This window comes from Astatotilapia calliptera, chromosome 4 (assembly GCF_964374335.1).
Source record: "Astatotilapia calliptera chromosome 4, fAstCal68.1, whole genome shotgun sequence".
Classification (NCBI taxonomy): domain Eukaryota; kingdom Metazoa; phylum Chordata; class Actinopteri; order Cichliformes; family Cichlidae; genus Astatotilapia; species Astatotilapia calliptera.
Window position 1 is genome coordinate 1,329,351 of NC_137425.1, and position 23,150 is coordinate 1,352,500.

General features: G+C 45.3%; 1 protein-coding gene and 1 long non-coding RNA gene across 6 annotated transcripts in view; both read left to right on the plus strand.

Moving 5' to 3' along the window:
• Positions 1–1,938: 1,938 nt before the first annotated feature.
• On the plus strand, positions 1,939–2,418 carry LOC145428207 (uncharacterized). The gene is made up of 2 exons (XR_013908437.1): positions 1,939–2,180; positions 2,271–2,418. It is a non-coding gene; the product is annotated as an uncharacterized LOC145428207 (long non-coding RNA).
• A 2,266-nt stretch (positions 2,419–4,684) lies between these two features.
• caskin2b (CASK interacting protein 2b) overlaps positions 4,685–23,150 on the plus strand; it is a 59,227-nt gene continuing 40,761 nt past the window's right edge. For 2 of the 5 annotated variants that reach the window (XM_026163869.2, XM_080300037.1), the window contains exons 1-2: positions 4,685–5,143; positions 7,672–8,070. In XM_026163869.2, the coding sequence (XP_026019654.2) occupies positions 7,977–8,070 (94 nt within the window). In that variant the 5' untranslated portion in view covers positions 4,685–5,143; positions 7,672–7,976. Of the gene's footprint in view, positions 5,144–5,958; positions 6,164–7,671; positions 8,071–23,150 lie in introns of all 5 variants that reach the window. The other 3 variants (XM_026163871.2, XM_026163873.2, XM_026163870.2) reach the window with 2 other exon arrangements.

Genomic DNA, 23,150 nt, shown 5'->3' on the forward strand with positions numbered 1-23,150 from the left:
AAACTGATCAATGATCAGCTGATCGGCTCTCTTGTTTGTTTATCGCTCACTTTGCGCCAGAAAGAGGAAACCAGCTGTCATGGTCCTGGGTCTTTTGACCCAGCGTTTTAAGTTTGAGTTTATTTTGTTCATTAGGTTATCTAAGTTCATTTGGTTATTAGACTCCTTGTGTTTTCTTCCCCTGTATTTAAGCTTCCCCTCACCCTTCATGTTTCATGCTGTCTTATGTTCATGTCTTATGTTATCAAGTTTGTATTATCATGCCTAAGTGTTTCTAGTTCTTATTATTTCCCCCTCCGTTTCCAACCATGTTAAATCTCCCCTGCTCTTCATGCGTTTCATGTCTGTGTCTTACGTTGTCAAGTTCTGGTTGTCGTGTCTAAGTCTGCATGTTTCCTGTTTTATTTTGAAAAGGGGTCTTGTGTTCTGTGCTCATGCGGTTAGTTTTACTCTTGCCTGTGCATCATTATGTTTATCCTAGTCAGCTGTTTCCTCATGTGTCTCCACTTCCCCTAATCACCTCCTGTGTATTTAAGTCCTCTGTTTTCAGTGTGTGATTGTCAGGTCGTCTGTTGTCCATGCCATGCTTCCAAGTTTCTTGTCTAGGTTTTTCTTATTGTTTGTTTAGATTCCCCAGTTTAGGTTTGTGTTAATTTTGCTTCAGTTTGCCTTGCCCTTTGTTTGTACCTTTTCTACCAGCCATATTAAACGGCTCGCTTTTTGTTAACATTCCAAGTTCTGTTCCCTGTTCCTTGGAGTCTGCGTTTTGGGTCCTTTTCTCAATTCATACAGTCTGCCCTCGCCAGACTGTGACACCAGCAGATGTCTCGCTAAACAACAGCAGCACGTTTAAGCTTGATCAGCTGTTGTTAGAATTTATTTAATATTAATTTCTAGTATCAGCTGATGTTTGCTGGAGCCACAGCTGTAAAGCTGCTGGTCATGATGTCGGTTTGGATATGTGGTGAGAGGGAAACATGAAGATGAAACCAGGAGATGTCCTTACTGGATCATCAGAGCTGAGATGGAGAAACAGGTTTACCTTTTAGGTGACATGAATGAGTTGAAGTTATGAACTGTTTCTGAGAGACAAATAACACCAGGATCCTTTTCTAAGCAGCTGACAGCTGGTAACTGTGCAGGGGCGGGTCTAGCAAAGTGTTGCCAGGGGGGCATGTAGGGCATTAACAGGGAGAGGGGGGCACAAAGAAATACTTTCTTATTCTCATTTAAAATGTCTCGCTTTTAATAAATAATTATCTGAATCTTACAACAAACGTTTTCATCAATGCATAGAAATCCATTATTGTACATAGTAATTTTTTTAGGGTCCCATCATAATTTCTTCAGTAAGTACTGTACATGATGCCAGTATTTTCCCACACTTTCTAGATTCTGCACCAGTGCTGTGTGTAAAATGCCATCAAAAAGTCAGTTAAGTTTTATTCTTTCTCACCTGTCTTTCTGTCTCCTTTCACTTTTTAAAGGTTGCCATGTCAGAAAAAATATTTTTGATGTGGCAAATGAATGGTTTATGAAAATATATCTAAATCTGTCATCAGTAATCTGTAATGACCATGTCTCACCTCTTCTCTGTCTTAATTTCAGGTTTTCACCATGTGTTGTAGATAGTTCAGGAGGTTAACTCGACCAAGCAGTCTGCTTCCAGGTACTGTTTAGAATAGCAGAACAGGGAGGATGGTGTAGGTTTAAGTTTATTAGACTGATGCATGTATACCAACAAGACCGGTCTGGGTCCTTCTGCAGGTCCGTGAAGCTTCAGGTGTTTTCGGTCCAGATTACAGACAGAGGAACAGAAACAGTCATTTTATTACTTTTTTCAGTCGTGCTTGTGCTCGGCTCTTCAAAATAAAGTTTCATCTCTTTGCGTTCACATGGCTCAGCGACACACTGATGATGTGACGATGTGATCAGACATGTTCCTGATGTCATTCCTGTGGAGTGAAGGAGTTGTCATGACGGTGTGTCACCTGCAGGTGGCGACGTTGGCTCATGCTGGCCGTGCTGAGCAGAGCTGATGCTCTCACTGAGTTTTTGTTGTGCTGCTGTCACTAAACCAGATCTGCTGTTTCCTGCAGACCCTGGGAGCATTTTGGCCACCAAGCAGCTGAAAACTTCAGGTTCCTCCACCCAGGCTTCATCTCCTACGTGACACACAAGTAAAGCACCACCTGTGATGAATTATCAATCATCTGAAATCGGGCCGGTGGGACGCTCGGGTTAAAATAACATCTCCGCTTCTTTCTCAGTTTCCTGTCGTCGCCTCGGCTGGCTGATGTCAGGGTTCGTGAGACGTACATGCTGAGCACCGGTGCTCTGATGCTGATGTGGGACTTCCACTCTCTGATGATGTAATCATCTTTCACGTTGATGTTCAATAAACGTCCATAAATCGTTTCAGTGGGTTTAGGGATCATTACCTCCTCGTCCTCAAGAATGCTGCACCTTATTTTAAAAAGTTCAAACCCACATCAGGTGTCAAAGACTGAAACCTGGGGGACTTCCTGTTTGTCCTGCAGGTTTCTGCCTTCGGTTTCCTCACAAGGAAGGAACTATGCCTCATTCTCCGATCATTACTACGACTCTGTCTGGAGGCCTCTGAACTTCTACGCCAACCACGACCCGCCGATGGAGGGCCAGCTGTGGGAGGAGCTATCGTCAGAGGATCATCATGCTGTACCAGAGGAGCGCAGACAGCTGAGGGAGGTGCAGAAGCGGCTCTGCTCCTGGTCTGGTTTTTGTGGGGACCTAAAACCTTCTCACTGTTTTATGCTTTAGTGTTTCCTAAAGAGAAACAAAAACTTTCACATTCAGGTTTTTCTTTGTTTTGCTCCAGAATATATTTAGAGAAGAAAATTATGAAAAATTAAGGAGGATCCATGATTTCTCATCTCGTCTCACCTGTCCTATTTTATTCTATTTTATCTGATCCTATTCCATTGCTTTTGTCTTAATTTTTGATGCACTTAACTTGTACTGTCCATTTTCTGCTGCGACAAAATAATTTCCCACATATGGGACTAAGAAAACTTTATCTTATCTTTCCTCTTTACAAAAACGCTGATGCCTTTATGAGATTACAGAAATCATCTGAACTGCAGGTTCCTGCAGACACAGAATATTTCTGTCACACAGAGGAAAACTATAAAGAAGGCGAACGTTGGTTTCTGCCATACTGCACTATGCATTACTATAGTAACCTCAAAGAGCCATATTATTGGTCAGATCATTAAAGTTGCTCCAAAAGGCTGCTACTCCTGGTCCAGTGGTCCAGTTCAGGTAAAGCTAGCAAACAGCTGGCAGCTACATCCGCCTGTGCCGCCATCCACCTGCCAGTCATAGAGGCCACGCCCCTAAAAACACAAACTTTGATACAATTTAAACAGGTGAGTTATAAATACGTCATCATTTTTAATTATCTACAGAGGATAACGTGTTTGTTTCTGCTGTAAACTTTTGACATGGGAGTCTATGGGAACTGACTCACTGCTGCCTCTGCTGGGCGTCAGAGGAACTGCAGCTTTTGGTGCTTCATTTTTCTATTTTACTTTTTTTCTAATTAGTTATATAAATATTTTCAGCCTTGTTTAGCTCCTCCTATTTAAGTGTCAGATATAAACGTGGAGCGGGTGAAGGAAAGATGAAAGTGAAGAATAAATGCTGGACTGTGTAACGGAGTGATGATGAAGTTCATAACACGATCAAACACAAAACACGGCTTTGACTTAAATCCTTCACTGTTTCTGTGAAGTGAGGAGTAACGCTAGGAGGGTCTCAAGTTTTCCTCAGTGTACCGAAGCAGAGGCAGAACCCAACAGGAAAAAGATGACTTTGGTTTTCAAAATAAAAGAGTCAAGCTTTATATGTAATATTTTTCTTTTCTGTGGGTCAATCTGTGTTTGTCCAGGACTTTGAACACAATAATGAATCTGCAGCCAAGTCTAATATTACAGCTGCAATAAGGAATATTAAAGCTTAAAAATGTACCTGCTGAGAATTTTATCATTAGCTAATCTTTAATGGGAAAGCATAAAAAACAGAATAATCCCTCACATAACTTTCTTGAACGTATTCAGATTGATTGTTTTTGTCTGAACTCTGAATACCTATGAAATAACACAAAGAATCAGCTGGAAGCTGAACATTTGGCTTGGAAAGACAGTTCTGGCAGCAGTTTAATCAGATCATTGAAATTAAAATTTGTCCTGTTATAAACGTTTCTGTTAGGAAATGTTGGGATTGTGACAAATACAGGCCTACATTTAATTACTCAATAATTTTTAGTCTGAACCCGAAAATACACAAAATTCCATACAGGCTTTGACTGAGTGAACTCATGAATCAGCTGCCGAAACAGGTTAAATAGCTTAAATGAAGTGGAACAGCTCTGAGAAATAAAATAGAATATGAGTCTTACAGATTTCTATTATCACTCTTGCTCTGCATAACAATAAATAAAGTAGTAGTAGTAAAACTATTTAAAAATGTATAATAATACTAATAATGATTCTACTACTACTACTACTAATAATAATAATAATAATACCCAAAATTGGGAAATTACCACCTCAAAGCAGCTAAAACTAGAAATAAATATAAAAAAAGATCTTAGATAGGTAAACTTTTTTTTTACCTGAACTACCTGAAAATACACAAAACCTCATCAATAATTCAAAATGTAAAAAAAAAAGCTAAAAAAAAAACAAAACCCTAAAATTATAATTTAACAATTTAAAACCATTTTCAGGTTTATTTTGAAAATCTTGTGCGGAAGTTTGGCGCTGCGTTTACGGAAACTTGACACCGTCGAGAGATTCGGGAGAATCCAGCGGAGAGAATGTGGCATTCAGGGAGAGGAGGGAAGACAAGATGAGCGACGGCAGCCGGAGGGCCGTGTGAAGTACCAAAGTCCGAAATCTGGATGAAAGTCTTGTGGGGGGGTTTTCCTGCGTGGGGGTGAAACTTTCATCTGACGCTCTTGGAAGTTTATAAAAACGGAAACGGGATTTTCCTGGAATACTAATGCGCGGATAAACGCTACTTTGGAATCTTCCTGAACACCGACGCCGTGTCCGTTAAATGTCGGGGATTAAAAAGTTTCTGCGTGTTTACTGAAGAGGCGGTAAGTCTCGAGTCCACTTATCGTGAAACGATGTTTCTTTTAAAGCTGTAAATGCGGTAAAAGTGACCCGTTAGGTAAGTCGGGTACAAAGGTCGGCGGTGTGTTTACATGCCAGCTCCTCGCCACACGTCGAGTCCCCGTCACGCTGTGGACATTTACACGAGTTTATTGCTAATCTGCCGAGTTAATGTTATATTAATAGAAACTTTCTAATGTGTGGACACTGGTCTCCAGTTCGGCTCGTGTTTACATCAGCAGGGATCTCTTTAATGCTCCAAAGTCGGTGATAGATGTGGACAACGGGGCTCGCTTTATTACTAAATCGTGAGTTTGTGAAACCTTACAGAGCAGTGTTGATAATATGTTCGTGTCTGAGTTGAACATCAGGGGACGTCTCATGAATATGTTCCGCGTACTTTATGATGATGCTTTTATAGAAAGAGCACTTTTAAATGGAGTCTGCGTGTTAAATGCTCCGAGCAGTCGATCCTGCAGCAGCGCAGCTTGACTTCAGACTAATAACTGTCAAGTGATTCGTGTTTGCAGTAATAAAATGATTTATTTAGCTCCACCGTGGAGTCCCCGCAGTGTCTCAGAGAAATTTATGTGCGTTGTTGCTCTTGTCATGAGTGCAGCGAGGATAGCAAACGCAAAGGGGGGACGTGATGGGTGTAAATGGGAATGACAGCTCTGCTTAGGCCCTGTGCTCCTCTGTGGCAGCCTGGTTATGTAAGAGGGGAGCAGGGAGCTCAGTGGTGTGTCGGGACTGGCTGCAAACACTCCCCAAAACACTCTTTCTGTTTATGTGGCAACAGAGTTTGTGAGGCCAGGCTGGTGTTTCAGGCAGAGCCGGGGACCGACCCGCTCTGCCAGCCTCCTCCTCCTCCTCCCCCCGTGTGTCTGAGGCTGCGAGGCCACTGGCCTGGAAGAGTTTAAGTAGAGCTCAGATGAAGTCACGTCCACAGTGAGTGCCCAGAGGGGAGCAGCGAGCCGGCCCACTCGTCACACACTCGCAGTCAGGTGACTTTGTGAAAAATGAGTTTGGTGTGTTTACACAGCAGAGGCAGCCGGCGAGTGTGTGTGTGTGTGTGTGTGTGTGTCTGTGTCTGTGTGTGTGTCTGTGTGTGTGTGTGTGTGTGTGTGTGTGTGTCTGTGTGTGTGTGTGTCTGTGTGTGTGTGTGTGTGTGTGTGTGTGTGTGTGTGTGTCTGTGTGTGTGTGTGTGTGTGTGTCTGTGTGTGTGTGTGTGCGTGTGTGTGTGTGTGTGTGTGTGTGTGTGTGTGTGTGTGTGTGTCTGTGTGTGTGTGTGTGTGTGTGTGTGTGTGTGTGTGTGTCTGTGTGTGTGTGTGTGTCTGTGTGTGTGTGTGTTTGCTGAGCTGTAATTAAACCGAGCTCTCATGTGGCAGCAGGTTAAACTCTCACTCAGCCCGAGCTCGCAGCTTACCTGGACAGGTAAGTCCCGCTGTACGACACGGCGCTGCAGATGCAAAAGATTCAGGAAATGTTTATTTCTGACATATGACAGAATACATGTGTGCAAATGAGAGGGAGAGACAGGTGAAAGGTGAACACGGAGGGAGCAGAGGTCCTGGGTGAGCTCAAACACCAGGGGTCAGCCATCGGAGGAGGGTGCAGGCAGGTGGAGAGGAGGGACAGAAGGGGAGGAGCAAGAGGGGAAAGAAGGTTTAAAGATGGTTTGGAGACGGAGGAGGCCGAGCTGAAGATGTTGGACAGCAGGGACAGGGTCATAAATGAGGCCATCAGAGGGGCAGCTCAGAGTCAGGGAGGCTGAGACGGTCTGAGCGTGTGCAGAGGAGGGAAAAGGAGGACCTCAGAGGAGAGGATGCTGCGATACGAGGAGCTGATTGGATGTGGCGAAGAAGAAGAAGCAGGTTGTCCTCGTGCTCTGGTTTCACAACAGATGTTTGCAGGAGTGGCTGAGGTCTGTTTCTTTGCAAAAGTGTGAGTGATTCCATCATGTGCGCTTTATGATGTGAGGAGGAACGTGCGCGCGCAGCCAGGGTAGTGTTGATGGTGTTCATGCCCTGAGGCCGCAGCAGCGTTAAAGCAAATCACTGCACAGGCTCAGGAGCACCGCAGGGACCGCCCACCAACAAAAACCAGTGAAACAGCCGTAACCCCCAGCATCGTCCCCGGGTCCGAGCTCAATAATGATGGACTGCACTGTCCCTCAGTCTGACCAATCAATGAGGGGACATCAAGGACAGCGGGGACAAAGTTTTCCTTGTGCACTTAATAAACAGTGTAATGTGTGTTCACAGTAAAAGTGATAGGTGTGTTCACATGTTAGTGGTGCAGCGCTGCAGTGTGTGGTGATGTCACCAGGTCTTCCCAGCATCTCGCTCCTGATGCTGGCGCCCTCGTGAGCGCACCTGTGCTGTGTTTGGCCTGAGAGCTGCAGCGCTGTAGCCTGAGCTCAGATCGATCGGTCGTGCAGCTGTCAGAGTTTTCACACTGCTTCCTGTGCGACGCCTCTGAGGCATGAACTGATCTGTTTTTCTCGTTTCAGGCTTCCACACAGCCCCCACCCCCCGCCGACCCTGGAAATAACAACTGCCTGAAATAAAGAGAGCGGGAAACTAAGCTGCAGAGATCTTTCTCTCCTTTTATCTCTCCTGGTGCTCAGAGGAAACCTCACCGAGGAGTTTTTATCTTCACTTTGCTTCCTGGCTGTCAGCTGAGCGTCACAGGGAGGAAGTGGAGGTCTCACCTGAGGCAGGTGCACGTCTCCGGTGCTCAGCATGAGGCCCTGAGGAGGCAGCGGGATTTACTGTGAAGCTGGTTGGATTTTAAGGAGGAGGAGGAGGAGGGAGCATGGGGAAGGAGCAGGACCTCCTGCAGGCGGTGAAGAGTGGAGACCTGCTGTCCACCCAGAAGCTGCTGTCCAAGCTGAAGACCAACAGGAACAGTAAGTACGCCGGAGCCGATTATTCAAAACAGACACTCAGAAAACGAATCAAATGTCTGAGCTGCTCGTGTAAGTGGGGCGAGGTAAAACTGATCTAAGGTCAGACGCATCCCAACATCGACCCGTCGCACCATCAAAGTCAAAGAGCTCCTGTTTCTGTTAACATGGGACGTGTTTAAACATGTTTCTGTCCTGCTGTGACTAAAATCAGAGTTTATGGCGTTCTGATTTTGTTACACACTTTAGATGAACGTGGGAATGCTTTTTTCTCTGCACTCGTGGCTACGGCTCGGCCATATTATACCGTTCACGGTAATACCGCTACAGTGTTAGGCAATGATAAGAAAATGAAATACGGCGATAGAATATGGGCATGCGCAGTGCCTTTGTTTTCATACGCTAACTAACGGCCGAAAAGCATGGCGGCGACGGAGAATGAGAAGGAGAAAGCGGATCGTTGAGTGAAACAGATGAACCAGAACTGGTTTGTAAAAATGCTGCAACTTCAGGTTTAGCTTTCGTCTGTCAGATACACAACAAAGCAGATTTTTTGTAGAACATGCAAGCGGCCGTCGTTATTGCCGTACTTGTTGGACTAAGGTGCTCGTAAATCTGGGAGTAATCTGGGTCCTAAACTCAGTTTACTTCAGGTCCTAAAGTCAAACGGCCACTGCAGCATCACTGAGAGTTAAACTGTCTAAATTCTTTCATCTTTAATAAAATGATCAGCGTTGCTGCTTTACCAGGTGTAACTATGAAGTTTAACATCCAGGCATCCATGAAAACAGAATTCATTACATTTAACGGAGTTAGAAGTTAGCAGGAAGTTAGCTCGCTCGCTAGTTTCGCTTGTTACCCAAGCATGATGTAGCATGTTCTGACTGAGAGATTTCTGAAGCATTCAAACGTACAGCTCTGCTATCACTTCCAACATGAATGAAGGCAGAAAACTAAACAGCAGTGACGTTTGTAGGGTTACTGAAGTTGGGCTAGCTGGTATATAATGATGTGCTACGTGATCGCTAGCAACACAGCTATGTTAGCATAACATAAACAGTGAAGCTGGAGGACGAACACTAACACTTTTCCACTTATAAAAGTTAACGTTAAGGTTCCTGATATTTAGAGATAAATGCAATCGCATGGCAGGATGCTGTAAACGGACCAAACTTCAGTCAGAACAACTGAGATAATCCATCCACAACACGAGGTTAGTCATTAATATACTGCAACAACATGGGAATAGAGCAGCTGCCAGAGAATTCAACATTAATGAATCAATGGTACAGAAGAGGAGGAAGCAAGAAGAATGAGTTTAATAAAGTTTGATTTATCTGACTGCTTTGTTTTGCTTAACGTGCCTTATAATCCCGTGCACCTTATGGTCCGAAAAATACATATTTGACTTTTTTATTTGGCACACTGCAGTTTAATGTTGCAAAGCTCCTCTTTTTAACTTCAGTGGATATTATACATGGTTAACTCAGGATATGTCAGCACATTTATAAAGCTTTAATGCACATAAAAACAGCTGCTTGTTTAAGTGAAATAAATGGATGTTTTTTTGCACTAGTAAAGTTGTGGAGTTGTATTTTGTCTCGCATCAGTTATATCGTCAATTATATCGTTTTTGCAAATTTTCAAATATATATCGTGATAAATATTTTTGCCCATATCGCGCTGCTCTACTGGTGGCCTTTCTCAGTAACAAACGTAAAGAAACTGAATCACGGCATCGGCTTGTGTCATAAAGCTGCCGACTGTGCAGGGTCGTCACAGGGCTCGGAGAGGCTCCTGCTGCTGTCACACAGACTGAAAGTCTCCGGACGGTGATGCCGGCGTTTCCTCTAACAGCAGCTCAGATGTGGAGGAAGCACTTTTGCGTCTGTTCTCTTGCGTCGGGTTTTTGGGGTTTAAGTGTTTTCATGTCAGTGGAAAGTGTGAAACCAGAGCTGACCCAGATACCTGCCGTGGGTTCGGCTTTCTCTCATCAGACGCTCCTCAACACTGGCTTCGCTGACAAACTGAACGAAATGACTTGACCTAAGGATCCGCAGTGCATCGCACAAACGTGTGCGCTGTGGGCCGTAGCACACGTTCACTTAGTCTCCACAAACGTGTAAACTGTGCTGCCTTCACAGTGTGGAGCATCTGCAGGCTTTTGCACACGTCTGTCCCCGAAATTGATGTTGGGAGCACGAGAGAGAACGGCGTCGCAAATCTTGGATACAACAGAAATGTTTGTTTGTAAACACGTTGATTTGGATCTGGTCCATGATGTCAGCCCTGCAGAGCACAGCGCTGAGCTTCGATGGAGACGGGTTACTCAAATCCACACAGACAAAACTTTATGGAGCACAACTTGAATATGCGAGACGTAATCTGCTGCTACGTTTGGCCTCTTATATCAAAAACCTTTGTGAATATTTCAGCCGTGTTTCAGATAAAAACCTGAAGCTTTCACTTCGTGTTCTTACTCTCAGAAGAACTCAGACTGTAATCACAAGTGTGTGTGTGCGTGATGAGCCTAGTGGTCGAGAGACAGGAGACAGGAAGGGTAACTGGTTAGCAGCAAGTGAACTTTCAGAATAAGAGTGCAGGGGTGGATGAGCATCGCCATAAGACAGGATGTTCCAAAGAAGTCAAACATTTGTTTAGTGTGTGAGTTAAAGGAGGCGCGTGGCTCAAACCAGTGCTGTGTTCGTGTCAGCTGTGTGTGTTTGGTGTTGTTTGCCGCCACAATCACAGTGTCGCGTCATTTCACAGTAACAGGTAATCATGTAGCGTCTCTGAGGGGCGGTTCCCCAGCTCCCTCAGGGAATTCCCGCGCTCTGTCACATGACCCCCACCAATTGTTCTCACCTCGGCGCGCCCGATCCATCACCTGAGCACATCACGCCACCGCTCCTTAAACTGCTGTCTCACAGAGGTCAGAGGTCAGATGTCCACTCGCCTCCGTTTTTCGCATTCGTCTGATTTTCAAGTGACCCGGACTCGTCCTCCTGACATCTGGCGCTCTGATGTCGCCCCCGACCGTTATCACCCAAATCACAAGGAGCTCCCAGATGGTGGCCGGCCAGGATTAAGAGGATTTATACTGCTGGTTGGGGGGGGGGGCTCTGTTTATCTGATGCTGAAGAACCTGCTTCTCAGAGCTCTGATGTTTACAGTCAGCACGCTGACTCTGCACTGCTCTGTTGCTCAGATTAGACCAAGACTAATCCCATAAACTCAGCTCAGGCTTTGTGCGTCGCAGGTCCATCGTTAGTTTGGTGTTTCTGCAGGTTTTGGACGCAGCAGCTGTTGGATCATTTCACAGCATTATTCACTGTGGGGAAAGTTCCCTTTGTATTAACTGTAAAAATGGAAAGAAAGCTGATCTGAAGCTGCTGCAGAGCGGCAGCGTTCACCGTTTCTTATGTTTGGAGTCGACCCAGTAAACGATCGGGAGCATCGCCCCGTCTGTGCTTTGTGACGGAGCAGAGGAAAAGCCAGAGTCCCTCTCAGTGACTCAGGGGGTTTCGTCTCAGTTATAAAAGCAGACGTGAGTCATGGTCTCTGCGAGGCTGTGTGGCAGCTTAATGGCTCTTTGTAAATAATGTGAAATTAGTCATCGGGAAGCATACAATGCAACGCTGCAGTGGAGCTTTTCCTTCTGGGAAAATCCCGGTTCCCCTGATACAGGTCCTGAGACCTGTGAACGGCCCAGAGAGCGTTTGGCTCCAGAAGAAGGCCGGGTTAGAGCGGAGCGCTCTCGGGTGTCGGGTCCGGGTAAAGCGTGTTTCGTACAGAAGCGTGTAGCGTGCCGGGCTGTGGTGTTCACGTGGTCAGGTGTGCGTGCAGAAAGACTGAGCAGCTCGCTGCTGTGAGGTCACATCGGTGCAGCAGGTGGATTTTTTCATCTTATCTTCCCTGCACTCGTGCTCCACGCAGACTTTTTATCTTCTTCTACATTTCCTGCTGAGCGCCTGTAACTTTCCCCCACAGAGATCACAGCTCTCATCTTAAAGAACTTTCACTTTCTCATTTTGTGCTGCTGATGAAATCTGATGTTTCAATTCTTCGTCCTGAGTCTGAGAGGATTTTAGACCTTTGAACACAGGAAGACCTCGTCTCACAGCATCAGTGTTCTTCTGACTGAACCTGATGTCGCGTAAAGCCGTCGGAAACACAATGGCGAGCGGCGTGTCGGAGGCTCTGCTGGGACAGGGAGCGCGGGGGCTCGTCAGCGCCCACATGCTGCCTGCTTCGTGTTTTATTCAGGGGTTTGGGTTCAAACTCAGCTCAGCCAATCACGCTGATCGCTGCTGGCAGGTCTCCCGTCCTCTTCTGGACTACTTTCACGCTGCTGCTCCTTCAGTTTCCTCCTTTAAAGACGTCTCCTTCTGCTTTCTCGCGCCGGTTCTGGTCTTTATCGGGAGTTTCAGAGCTTTTTAAAAGCACCTCATCAACTTTCTCCCGTCTGCGCTGATGTGTGGAGGAGCTGGAGGCAGGAACAGACTGATGGAAGACGACGAAAACTTGAATGAGAGAGGAGGAAGGATCTAAACAGGAAAGAGCTCTCTCCAAAAATCCCTTTCTCTCTCTGGTGCACAGCTCAGCTGGAGCTGCACCAACGTCGAGTTCAGACGATGTCCATCACATCTCATTACGGTGTCTCTGAGCCATGAAGCCTTTATGTCGTCTCCTAACCTCACAGACGCACGTTTGTTGTTTGTTTCTATAAATTTGGCAAAAATTGACCCAAAGGCGTCGAGCCTGAGCAGGAAGCGTCAGGTCGGACCGGATTCTCACTGCCGTTAACGCCTGTAAACCTCAGAGACACCCAGGTCTCGCAGTCACGATGATCCTCGCTTTTCCTGCTGACGGGTGGGAATAAATGAGTTGCGGGTCGTTTGAAGCGGGAAGCATTTCAGGGCTTCACACGGTCGCGCTGATCCAGCTTTCCTTTGCTCGCTGCTCTGAGGCGGAGGTTGGCACATACAGCGGGCTGTTTGTGCAGCCAGGCGCTCGAACGAACACCAGACTTTTAAAGTGAAGGGTTAATGAGCGGGAATTTTTCACTCTGCTCCACAGCGATTTGAGGGGAAGTGTTAAAAGCTTTCAGACAGTGCGTGAAATTCTTGCTCTGTGTTTGAGCTGCTGTTGTTTGCCGATCGTACCTCTGAAAAGAAGCGCAGGAACAAAGCTCCTGTGTTTGGGGCCGAGGGGCCCCTCAGGACCCCTGGCTGTCAGGGGTTTTAGTCCTAATGGGAAGAAACATGGAGAAGCCTTACTAAGGTTTTATTTTTCTTTAAACTGAAGGCCTTGCTCAGAGTAGAAGTCAACATAACTGAGAAACAGGAGGCAGCTGGTGGGGTGGGGAAATCCTGCCCACCGGGACGTTTCCCGGAGCCTGCTGGTCATTTCTGCTGGAAATCGTCAACTTGACCAGCGATTTTGTGGCGGCCGTTTCAGAATCCACAAATCTGCATTGCACTCAGAGCACTTGGGCAACATAGACGTGCTTCACCAAAGGACAGAGTCCAAAACCTGGAAACGCGTCACCTGATGAAATGGCTGATCCACACCTGAATCCAGTCCAGAACCAGGAGCTGAACCCTGCCAGCCTGTCTCACAGTGCTTTAGGTCGGACATGAAATAGATCTGCATACTTAAAGATAATAATTTGAATATCTGGCTTCGCTCTGTATCTCCTGCTTATTAAAAGCTGTAACTGTTGCAAAGTAAATTTAAAAAATGTAATAACTGAATTAAAAGCTGATTAAACAGAATCAACAGTCAGCTGATCGGTGAGTCGTCCGTGTGCTGATGAAAACAGATATTGTGATGCTGAATCATTTGTCTGGAAGAATGTAAATACAGAATATTAGAGGACCTGAAACGGAGCCCTGCGGAACACCACAGCTGTTCATACATGTGCTGCGTCCCATCTAAAGATAAAGACATGATCATATCAGTAAACACTGATGTGATTGATATCTAAGGCCTATAAGTGAGTTTCTTTGCTGCCTTGTGGTTGGTCAGTTACAGACATTCGCCACTCAGTCCAGAGAGCATCTTTTAATCAGCGGGTGTCTCCTCCGTCGGCCCACCAGAGCAGCCGCGACTCGTTTCCTGAGTGAAAGGCTGTAACTCGGCTCCTTGCTTTTTGCATAAACACCTTCTCCACAGTAATGAGACCGGTGTCTTCCAAAATAACCCGCCTCTGAGCGCGCTCACAGCAGCGGGGCAGGAAGCTGTAATGGTTCTGTCTTCACTTTTTATAGAGGCTTTGAAATGGAAACGAGACCATAATGAATTTGGTCTGAGGCTACGTCCTGCGCAGCGGGCTGCAGGCTGCTGGAGCTTTTCTTTATTTGCTGTTACGTAACAGATGTTCTGCACTGCGCTCTCTGCTCGGCCGCTTTCCTCTTTTGTGAGTTTCAAGCTCGATTCTTTTCTTTATGTCCGTGCAGCTCAGGGGTCGCTGAAGGATGGCACGCACGTTTCCAAGTGTTCCTTGTCCTCTCAGCTTCAGTGCTGTAAAGACGTCACGGAGGCTCTTCGAGGTCGCTGTGTTTCTGCAGGGTGTGAGGGGCAAAGCACAACAACACAAACACTGCTCTCACCTGTTTTGAGCGGCCACCTGTCCCATAAGCCTTAAAGTTTACCCAGAATGCACTTTGTGAATCAGCCAACATCGTGTGTCTGCATCACGTGACGTGAAACACCGTGGTGGATCCTTTGCATGATGTCACAGCTTTTGTTTTTAGACGGGTTTGCGTGCAGGTTTCCACAGCAGCCCTGTGAGATGTCTGAAAACACAGCAAGCGTATGAATTTCCTCCTAATTAAAAGCGTAAAACTAGGCCACTCAGAAGGGCACATCTTCTGAGGGTCAGTGCCTTATTTTGCAATTTTAAAGCGAGTGAGTGGGATAAACACCTACATTTTTGAAGGTGGCCTCCTCAGTCCCGCTGCTCCGCCTCCATCAGGAGTCATGAAATGGTATTTAGTGTCTTCTTTTATTATTATCTTACTAAATCTTTTGTGCATCTGTGGCTCCAGTCTGCTCATTAACAACTGCCTTTTTTGGGGCTGTGGTGCAGCAGCTTTGCACGAGTCACAGTTCAAAATAATCCTTCTTTATCTTATCCTTGGCCTTTGTGCAGCCTTTAAGTTCATCCTGTGTTTAAACACGAGCTGTTTTGGCTCCTCCCCCTTTAAGGACTTCCTCTTTTTTTTTTTTTTGAAAATATTTTTATTGAAAAAAGAAAACAGTACTTGCAGTTACCGAAATACAATCAACCTTTCTTAATTTTCCTAATTAACACACACATATATATATATATATATGAAAAGAAAAACAAAAAAAAAACAAAAAAACAAAACACAACGCCCCCCCCCCCAGTCCCACACAGATCAACACAACCATCAAACATATTAGAGGAATATAACAGTAACAAAAGTAGATTTAAACAGGCAATACCTCTAGACTAGCAAAATAAGAGATAAAGGGTTGCCACTTGTGAAAAAATTTGGCTGTGCAACCTCTCAACGTATATTTAATTTTTTCAAGTTTTAAAAAAAACATGACATCTTTAAGCCACCGGGAAATAGTAGGACACTTAACAGACTTCCAATGCAACAATATTAGACGTCTCGCTAATAGGGATGTGAAGGCTATAATATCCCTTTGTGTGGAATCAAGTGTAAGTGAGCGAGCAGGAATCCCAAATACAGCAATCAAAGGACAAGGATGAAGAGTTACCCCAAGAACAGTTGACATAATAGCAAAATACCTTGTCCAGAAACCTTGTAGCTCAGGGCACAGAAAAAACATGTGGCTAAGGTGACAAGGAGAACCATGGCATTTATCACATTTATTTTCCACTTCTGGATACAATTCAGAAAGTCTAGACTTAGAGAAATGCACCCTGTGTATGACCTTAAATTGAATAAGTCCAAGACGAGCACAGGAGGTGGAAGATCGTACTCTCGCTATAGCCTGTGCCCAAGACTCCTCATGTATTCGAAATCCCAGTTCTTCTTCCCATGTACGCTTAAGCTTAACATTAGAGTGGTTACTAAAAGACAGAATAGCATCATAGAGTTTCGAAATGGTTCCTCTGTGATGAGGAATAAATGATAACGTAGTTTCCCACTGCTGTTCTGGAGGCAAAGAGGGGAAATTTGGGAAACACTTAGCAACAAAATTTCGAATTTGAAAATAGCGAAACAAATGGGTAACAGGGAGATTGTAACGAGAAGACAAGTTGGGAAAACTATCGAAAACACCATCCACATATAAATGTTTGAACTGTTTTATACCCTTGTCACACCACACTGAAAATGTCGAGTCCAAAAGTGAAGGGGGAAACAAATGGTTGTCGCTAAGAGGACCCGAGGAAGACGGCATTACAAAATTAAAGTGACGTCTAAACTGAAACCAGATTTTGAGTGTGTTAAGAACCACCTGATTATCAGTGTACAGAGAGGGTCTCACGGGTAAAGAGGAATAGAGCAAAGCCGGTAAAGAAGAGCCCTTACATGATGATAGCTCCAATTTACACCACGAGGAACCAGAAGATTTTAGCCAGTAGCAAAGTTTATGGATGTGAGCGGCCCAGTAATAGACTAAAAAATTAGGTAATGCAAGTCCTCCACTAAATCTGCATCGCTGCAGCAAAGTTTTAGAGACCCTAGGTGGCTTCCCTCCCCAAACGAAAGAACCAATAATCTTGTCCAGTGAAACAAAAAAATGTTTCGGCAAAAATAAGGGAATTGACTGAAATAAAAATAAAAATTTTGGTAAGATGTTCATTTTAACAACGTTAATCTTACCGATTAAAGAAAGGGGGAGATTACCCCATCTTTGAATATCAGATGTGACCCTAGATATAAGAGGAGACAAATTTGCTGATTTAAGGCCAGCTAGAGAGCGAGTCACGTTAATCCCTAAGTACTTAAACCCAGACGGACTGAGACGAAAGGGTAGATCGGACTGTTGAAGTTGACGTGCTGCCGTATTAACAGGAAAACACTCACTTTTCCCCAAATTCAATTTATAACCTGAAAACGAACTGAAGTTCTCCAGAATACTTAAAACAGCAGGGATGGAGCATGCCGGGTCAGTCATATATAATAACAAGTCATCCGCATACAACGATACTTTATGTGTAATTCCATTACGGATGATTCCCCTGAATACAGAAGAAGATCGCAATGTAATAGACAGAGGCTCGATGGCAATGGCAAAGAGTAAGGGAGACAAAGGGCAACCTTGACGACAACCACGACCCAGCGCAAAATAATCAGAGTAAACATCATTAGTATGAACACTGGCTTTAGGGGACGAATAAAGAAGCCGAATCCAGGAAATAAATTTATCACCAAAACCAAATTTCTCTAAAACTGCAAACAAGTACTCCCACTCCACCCTATCGAACGCCTTTTCAGCATCTAAAGAAATCACAAGTTCAGGAAGTTCAGATAGACGCTTTGAGTAAATAACATTAAAGAGTGTACGGGTATTAAAAAACAATTGCCGTCCCTTTATAAAGCCATTCTGCTCTTCAGATATAATTCGAGGAAGCACATCCTCAAGGCGAGATGAAATTACTTTAGCCAATACCTTTGCATCGGCATTAAGCAGAGATAATGGCCTGTAGGAACCACAGGAGGTTGGGTCCTTGTCATTTTTGAGAAGGAGCGCTATGGTTGCTTGTGTGAGAGTAGGTGGTAATGAACCGGTTTCCAAGGATTCGTTAAACACAGACAAAAGCAATGGTGCCAATTTACCAATAAATGTTTTATAGAATTCAATTGGAAACCCATCCGGGCCCGGGGCTTTATTAGACTGCATAGCTGTAATAGCTTTTAATACTTCTTCAACAGATAACGGGGAGTCCAATTGCCCCGCATCATTAGCACCAATAACAGGGTTTGAAAGATTATGAAGAAATGCATTCATTTTAGCTTTATCCGTGGGAAATTCGGACCTGTACAACAAAGAGTAAAATGTTTTAAAGGTAGAATTAATTTCCAAGGGATCTGTAGTAATATTGTCATCAGAGTGTTTAATAATGGGGATCACACGCGAGGAGGCCTGACGTCGTAACTGATGTGCCAACAAGCGACTAGCCTTGTCACCATATTCGTAATATGAGCCACGACTGCGTAGTAATAAGTGCTCAGCCTCTTTGGTTGACATAAGATCAAATTCTGCTTGCAAATCAAGGCGCTGCTTCAGTAATTCTGGAGAAGGGTTCAGTGTATAACTTTGATCAAGGTTACTAATTGCAGCTATAAGTTCTTTAAGCCTGGCATTAATCTTTTTATTAGCACGGACAGAGTAAGAAATAACTTGACCTCTCAGGTAGCATTTAAGAGTCTCCCATAGCAGAGAATATGAGACAGAATCATCCTGATTGAAGGACAAGAACTCCTCAATAGAGCCTGAAATAAATTCACAAAATTCTTTATCCGCCAGAAGGAGAGAGTTAAATCTCCAAAGTGGAGGGCTACGTTTATGGGTAGAAAGATGAACATCCAATAGCAGAGGAGAATGATCAGATATTACAATACCAGAATAGTCGGAAGAATTAACACATGAATTAAGAGTTCTGTCGATGAAAAAATAATCAATCCTGGAATAAGACTGGTGGACCTGAGAGAAGAATGAAAATTTTTTGATTGAAGGGTTGCGAAATCTCCATGGATCAACAAGATCATTCTGTTTCATAAAATCTGAGAATGTTTTAGACATAGATGATTGAGTCAAATTACGAGGACTAGATCGATCCAAAATTGGATCAAAAACACAATTCAGATCACCACCAAGGATAAGCAAATGTGTATTCAGAAAGGGGATGTTACTCAGCAATCTATTAGCGAATCCAGCATCATCAAAATTCGGGGCATATACATTTACCAACAAAACCTTTTTCTGCATTAGGGTACCAGCAACAATGATGTATCTACCGTTCCTATCAGCGACAACATTGGTCAAAGTGAATTGAACTTTCTTATTAATGAGAATGGCCACTCCTCTAGCCTTCGAATTAAAATTTGAGTGAAAGACCTGACCTACCCAAGGGCAATATAACCTATAAGGACTTCCTCTTTTTAAAGATTGGCTGACTTCTGGAAGCCTGCTGACAAGAACCAGCCATGGAGTGAGTTTCAAGTGCTGGAGTTAAAGTCGGCTGGACTTCTTCAGCTGTTAAGATTACCGTAACCTGGGTGATGAAGAGCCCAGCTCAGGAAACGAGTGTTGGTGTCTGCGTCGTTGTTTCCACATGTCCTTGTTCCTGAAGGATTTCCTGAAGATCATTTTCAGCGCTCTAAAACAAACATAAACAGCCTGGCTGCTTTAGCTCCGCCCCCTGGCTGCTGCTACAGTGGAGGGTGTCGGTGAGGTCAGAGGGGTGATAAATACACAGATCCACAGGTTGTTTTCTGCTCTTAGACGTTAAGAGGTCAGACAGATGAATCTTATATGATCAGCCCAGGCAGAGATATGACGTTCAAACCCTCCGTGTACAAGGGGCAGCCAATCAGAAGAAAGCTGGCTTAAAGGGGAGGAGCTAGAATGCTTTTTTTCTGATTGTATAAAATAAAGAAGGATGATTTTGAAGTGAGTAGATCCCGAGGACCCTACCGGTGCTAACAACGTTCCTGGTGAAATGGCAGATCGGTGCTGAGGAGCTTCCACCTGAAGCCAGCTGTGATCTGTAGCTTGCTTTGAGCCGGGCCTCTGGCAGCAAACCTTCTCAGAGGGAAAAGTTCACAGTGTTGGTCCGACTCTCATTCTGTGCTGTTAGCGAGACTGTCCTGCGTCTGACTTATGAGTTCTGATCTGCCTCTGACTTTGTTTGAGGAACCGTTCCCACCACTGAGCACGAGAGGAATTCACTGCACTCTAATTTAGGTCAGGATTGTGGTGAGATGCTAAAAAACGAGGCTTTATTTTCCTGGCCTGTGCACGTCTGTCCAGATCTGCTCGCTCTGACACTTTAACGGCGATAAAAGGCTCAGAGATGAGTGCGGTTTGAGGCCGCCGGCCCAGCGTGAAGTCCCGCTCACAGCTGCGAATTACGAGCTCCAAGTTTTACTCAGTTTTCTGCTTCTCCAGCACCCACTCCCACCCGCCCCCTCAGCCCCTGTGTTGTATCTGTGCCAGCTATTGTCCGTGTAGCAGAGCAGCGTTTGAATGCAGAGGGGAGAATAGAGACGCTGATGTCATGGCGCTGGTATGCAAAGCCCACGGCAGTACCTTCGATCTGCTCGCTGAGGCTGGAATTTGACTCTGGTGAAAACCAGCCGCACACGGAGCGTTTCCTGAAGTCTTCAGCCAAAGAGAGGGAGGCGAGGGAGACCGGCGAGGCCTCGCTGCGCTGCCAGCAGATGCTCGCTCCTGCAGAGAGAAGAGGATGAAGCGCAGTCACACCTTTACGTTGATTAGGCTTTCTCACCTCTGCTGTGGTTCAGGTTCAGGCTTCTCAGGTCACAGCTGTTTCCTTCTCCTGGATTAGCTGGTCATCAGACCGTTAGCTGTCTTCAGCTTTCAGTTTCAGGGTTTGGATAATAATCCTTTGAACATTAAATATCTGCCATCTCAGCAGGCTGGTGCTTATGATACAGGATGTACAGATGTTACACATCGTTTCAGAGGCTGGTAATTCAGCTCTGTGACACTCATACACTTCCCCTCACATACAGGACGTCAGAAGCTCAGAGAGCTAAGGTTTACAAAACTTCTTTAAATAATTCATTATCGGCGATCGTGGCTGAAGAGTTGGGCGTTCGCCTTGTAATCGGAAGGTTGCCGGCTCGAGTCCCGGCTCTGACAGTCTCGGTCGTTGTGTCCTTGGGCAAGACACTTCACCCGTCGCCTACTGGTGTGGTGGTCAGAGGACCCGGTGGCGCCAGTGTCCGGCAGCCTCGCCTCTGTCAGTGCGCCCCAGGGTGGCTACAATGTAGCTGCCATCACCAGTGTGTGAATGTGTGGGTGAATGTGTGGGTGAATGTGTGGGTGAATGTGTGGGTGAATGGGTGGATAACAGGTTGTGTAAAGCTTAGGGACGAGTAAAGCGCTGTACAAATACAGGCCATTTACCATTAGCCTTAAAATGTAACATTCATTCACCTCACTGTTAATCATCCACTGGTCATTCCTCCTAAACTCATGGAAATCACATTAGAGCACTAAAGGAAGGCTGCCACGCCCGCTGACCCGACCCCCAACCCCTCAAGACTTCATTCAGACATTAAACCCTCATTCAGTGTTCTCATATTTGTTTTTGTCACCTCATTGATCAATCACAAGTATAAGAATAAAGTGATCTCTGTGGCCTAAACTGTGAATGTCAGTTCATGTAAGTGGAGGCTTGATCGGCCACACAGGAATGCCTGGTCACATGTAGCAGGCTGGAGGAGGTGGTGTACGAGGGAGGAGGTCCTGGTGCTGCGACTGTCCAGATTGAAGGAGGTTTTTGTCAGCGAGGAAAAGAGGAACGGGCGTGGAGCTGAGCTCATATCCCCCCCGAACAATATGTGCCGAGTCCTGAGCCTCCTTCTTGTTTGAGGTTGGGATAGGAAGAGGAACACACACCACGCTCCACCCTGAACCACTTTACTGGGAAAACAATACTGGAAAGACCGGACAGAAGATCGACGGCTTCTGTCTGTCAGAGCATTTTTAGCTGAAATAAACAGTTCTGAGATAAAATGGCTTTAAAGGGAGCTTTTAAGCCAGTTAGGCTTACAGTTACATTAGATGTAACAGGCAGGACAACCAGTAACAGGCCTGCATGTCCTGTCACCAGTAAAACATGGATAATGTTTCACTGGTAAATACTAATAAAACCCTGCTGTTTAGCACTGCCAGGCTGCATCATTTATGGGATTATTTCGCAAAAAAGTAATCTATTACACATCACATTACTTAAAAGTAATGCAGGACATTACGTCACTACACTGCCGTGAGAGTAACTAGTTACATTATTTCCTTGTTAGTGTATAAAATGAGCTGAAAGGTGTTTCTCATAATTACCAGTTAACTATAAAACCTGAGGCTGCACAATCTGTGCTTCAGTGTTAATGAAAGATGAAGAGCAGCCGGAGGAAAGTAAAGGCTGCTCGTCACTGTTCAGGCTCTGGCTGCTGGGCTGGAGTCTGCATGCTCAGCTCGATAGTCACTTTGGTTCTCAGCTAGCTCAGTGTTAGCTTCGTGTTAGCGTGCTGTCGGTGCAGATGTTTGCAGAGCGATGTAATGCTGCTTCTGTGCTGGATTCAATTTGAACTTTGACCTCATGATCTTGTTCTTGCAATAAAAACGATTAGCTTGAGCTCAGTTTAAGTCAGCACACAGTGTGATGTTTTTGTTAAAGTGAGCACATACTCGAGTAATCTCAGCTGCCTCGTGATTAATGCCACCCGGCCCCGTTGGTTTGGCACTCACCAGTGTGTGTTTAAAGCCTGCAGGCTGGCTATAATTAAGCTGTTCTTACACGAACAGTTTGAAGGAAAGAGTTGTGCTCCGGCACGTCCGAGCCGTTCATTCATCAGCAGCTCTCTGAGGTTTGAGTCTAAACGTGCCTCCTCTGGGACGGCGAGTGTGTCATTAACACGCTGCTGTAATTGAGTGGATGCTGGTGTTTGACTCAGTGTGCAGATGAGCCCCAGGACTGCTCTGCATGTCCAGTCTCTGTGGTGGTGCTGCTCCAGGACGTTGTCATTGCAGACCACCACCCACGGTGGGGTCCCTACTGACCTGGTTGTTTTCTGGCTCTCTCCTTCTGGTGGTCTTACCCCCCCCCCCCCCCTCCCCCACTGTGCTGTGGCTACTTGTAGGTCCCAGGTTATGTGGCTGTGGGGGGGCTGGAGCAATGGAGCTCTGTGACGCTGGGTGGGCTCCAGACATTTTCATACTGCTTCCCACATGTCGTGTAAGAAGTGAAAGTGTATGTAATACAGAGCTGATCTAGGAAAAGCAAAAGCATTCAGATCATAGTCCTGGTTGTAAAAGCTTCCTGACAGGATAAAAACACCAGCTGCTGTTATAATGTGAATATTTACTGTTGGCCCACTCCATTA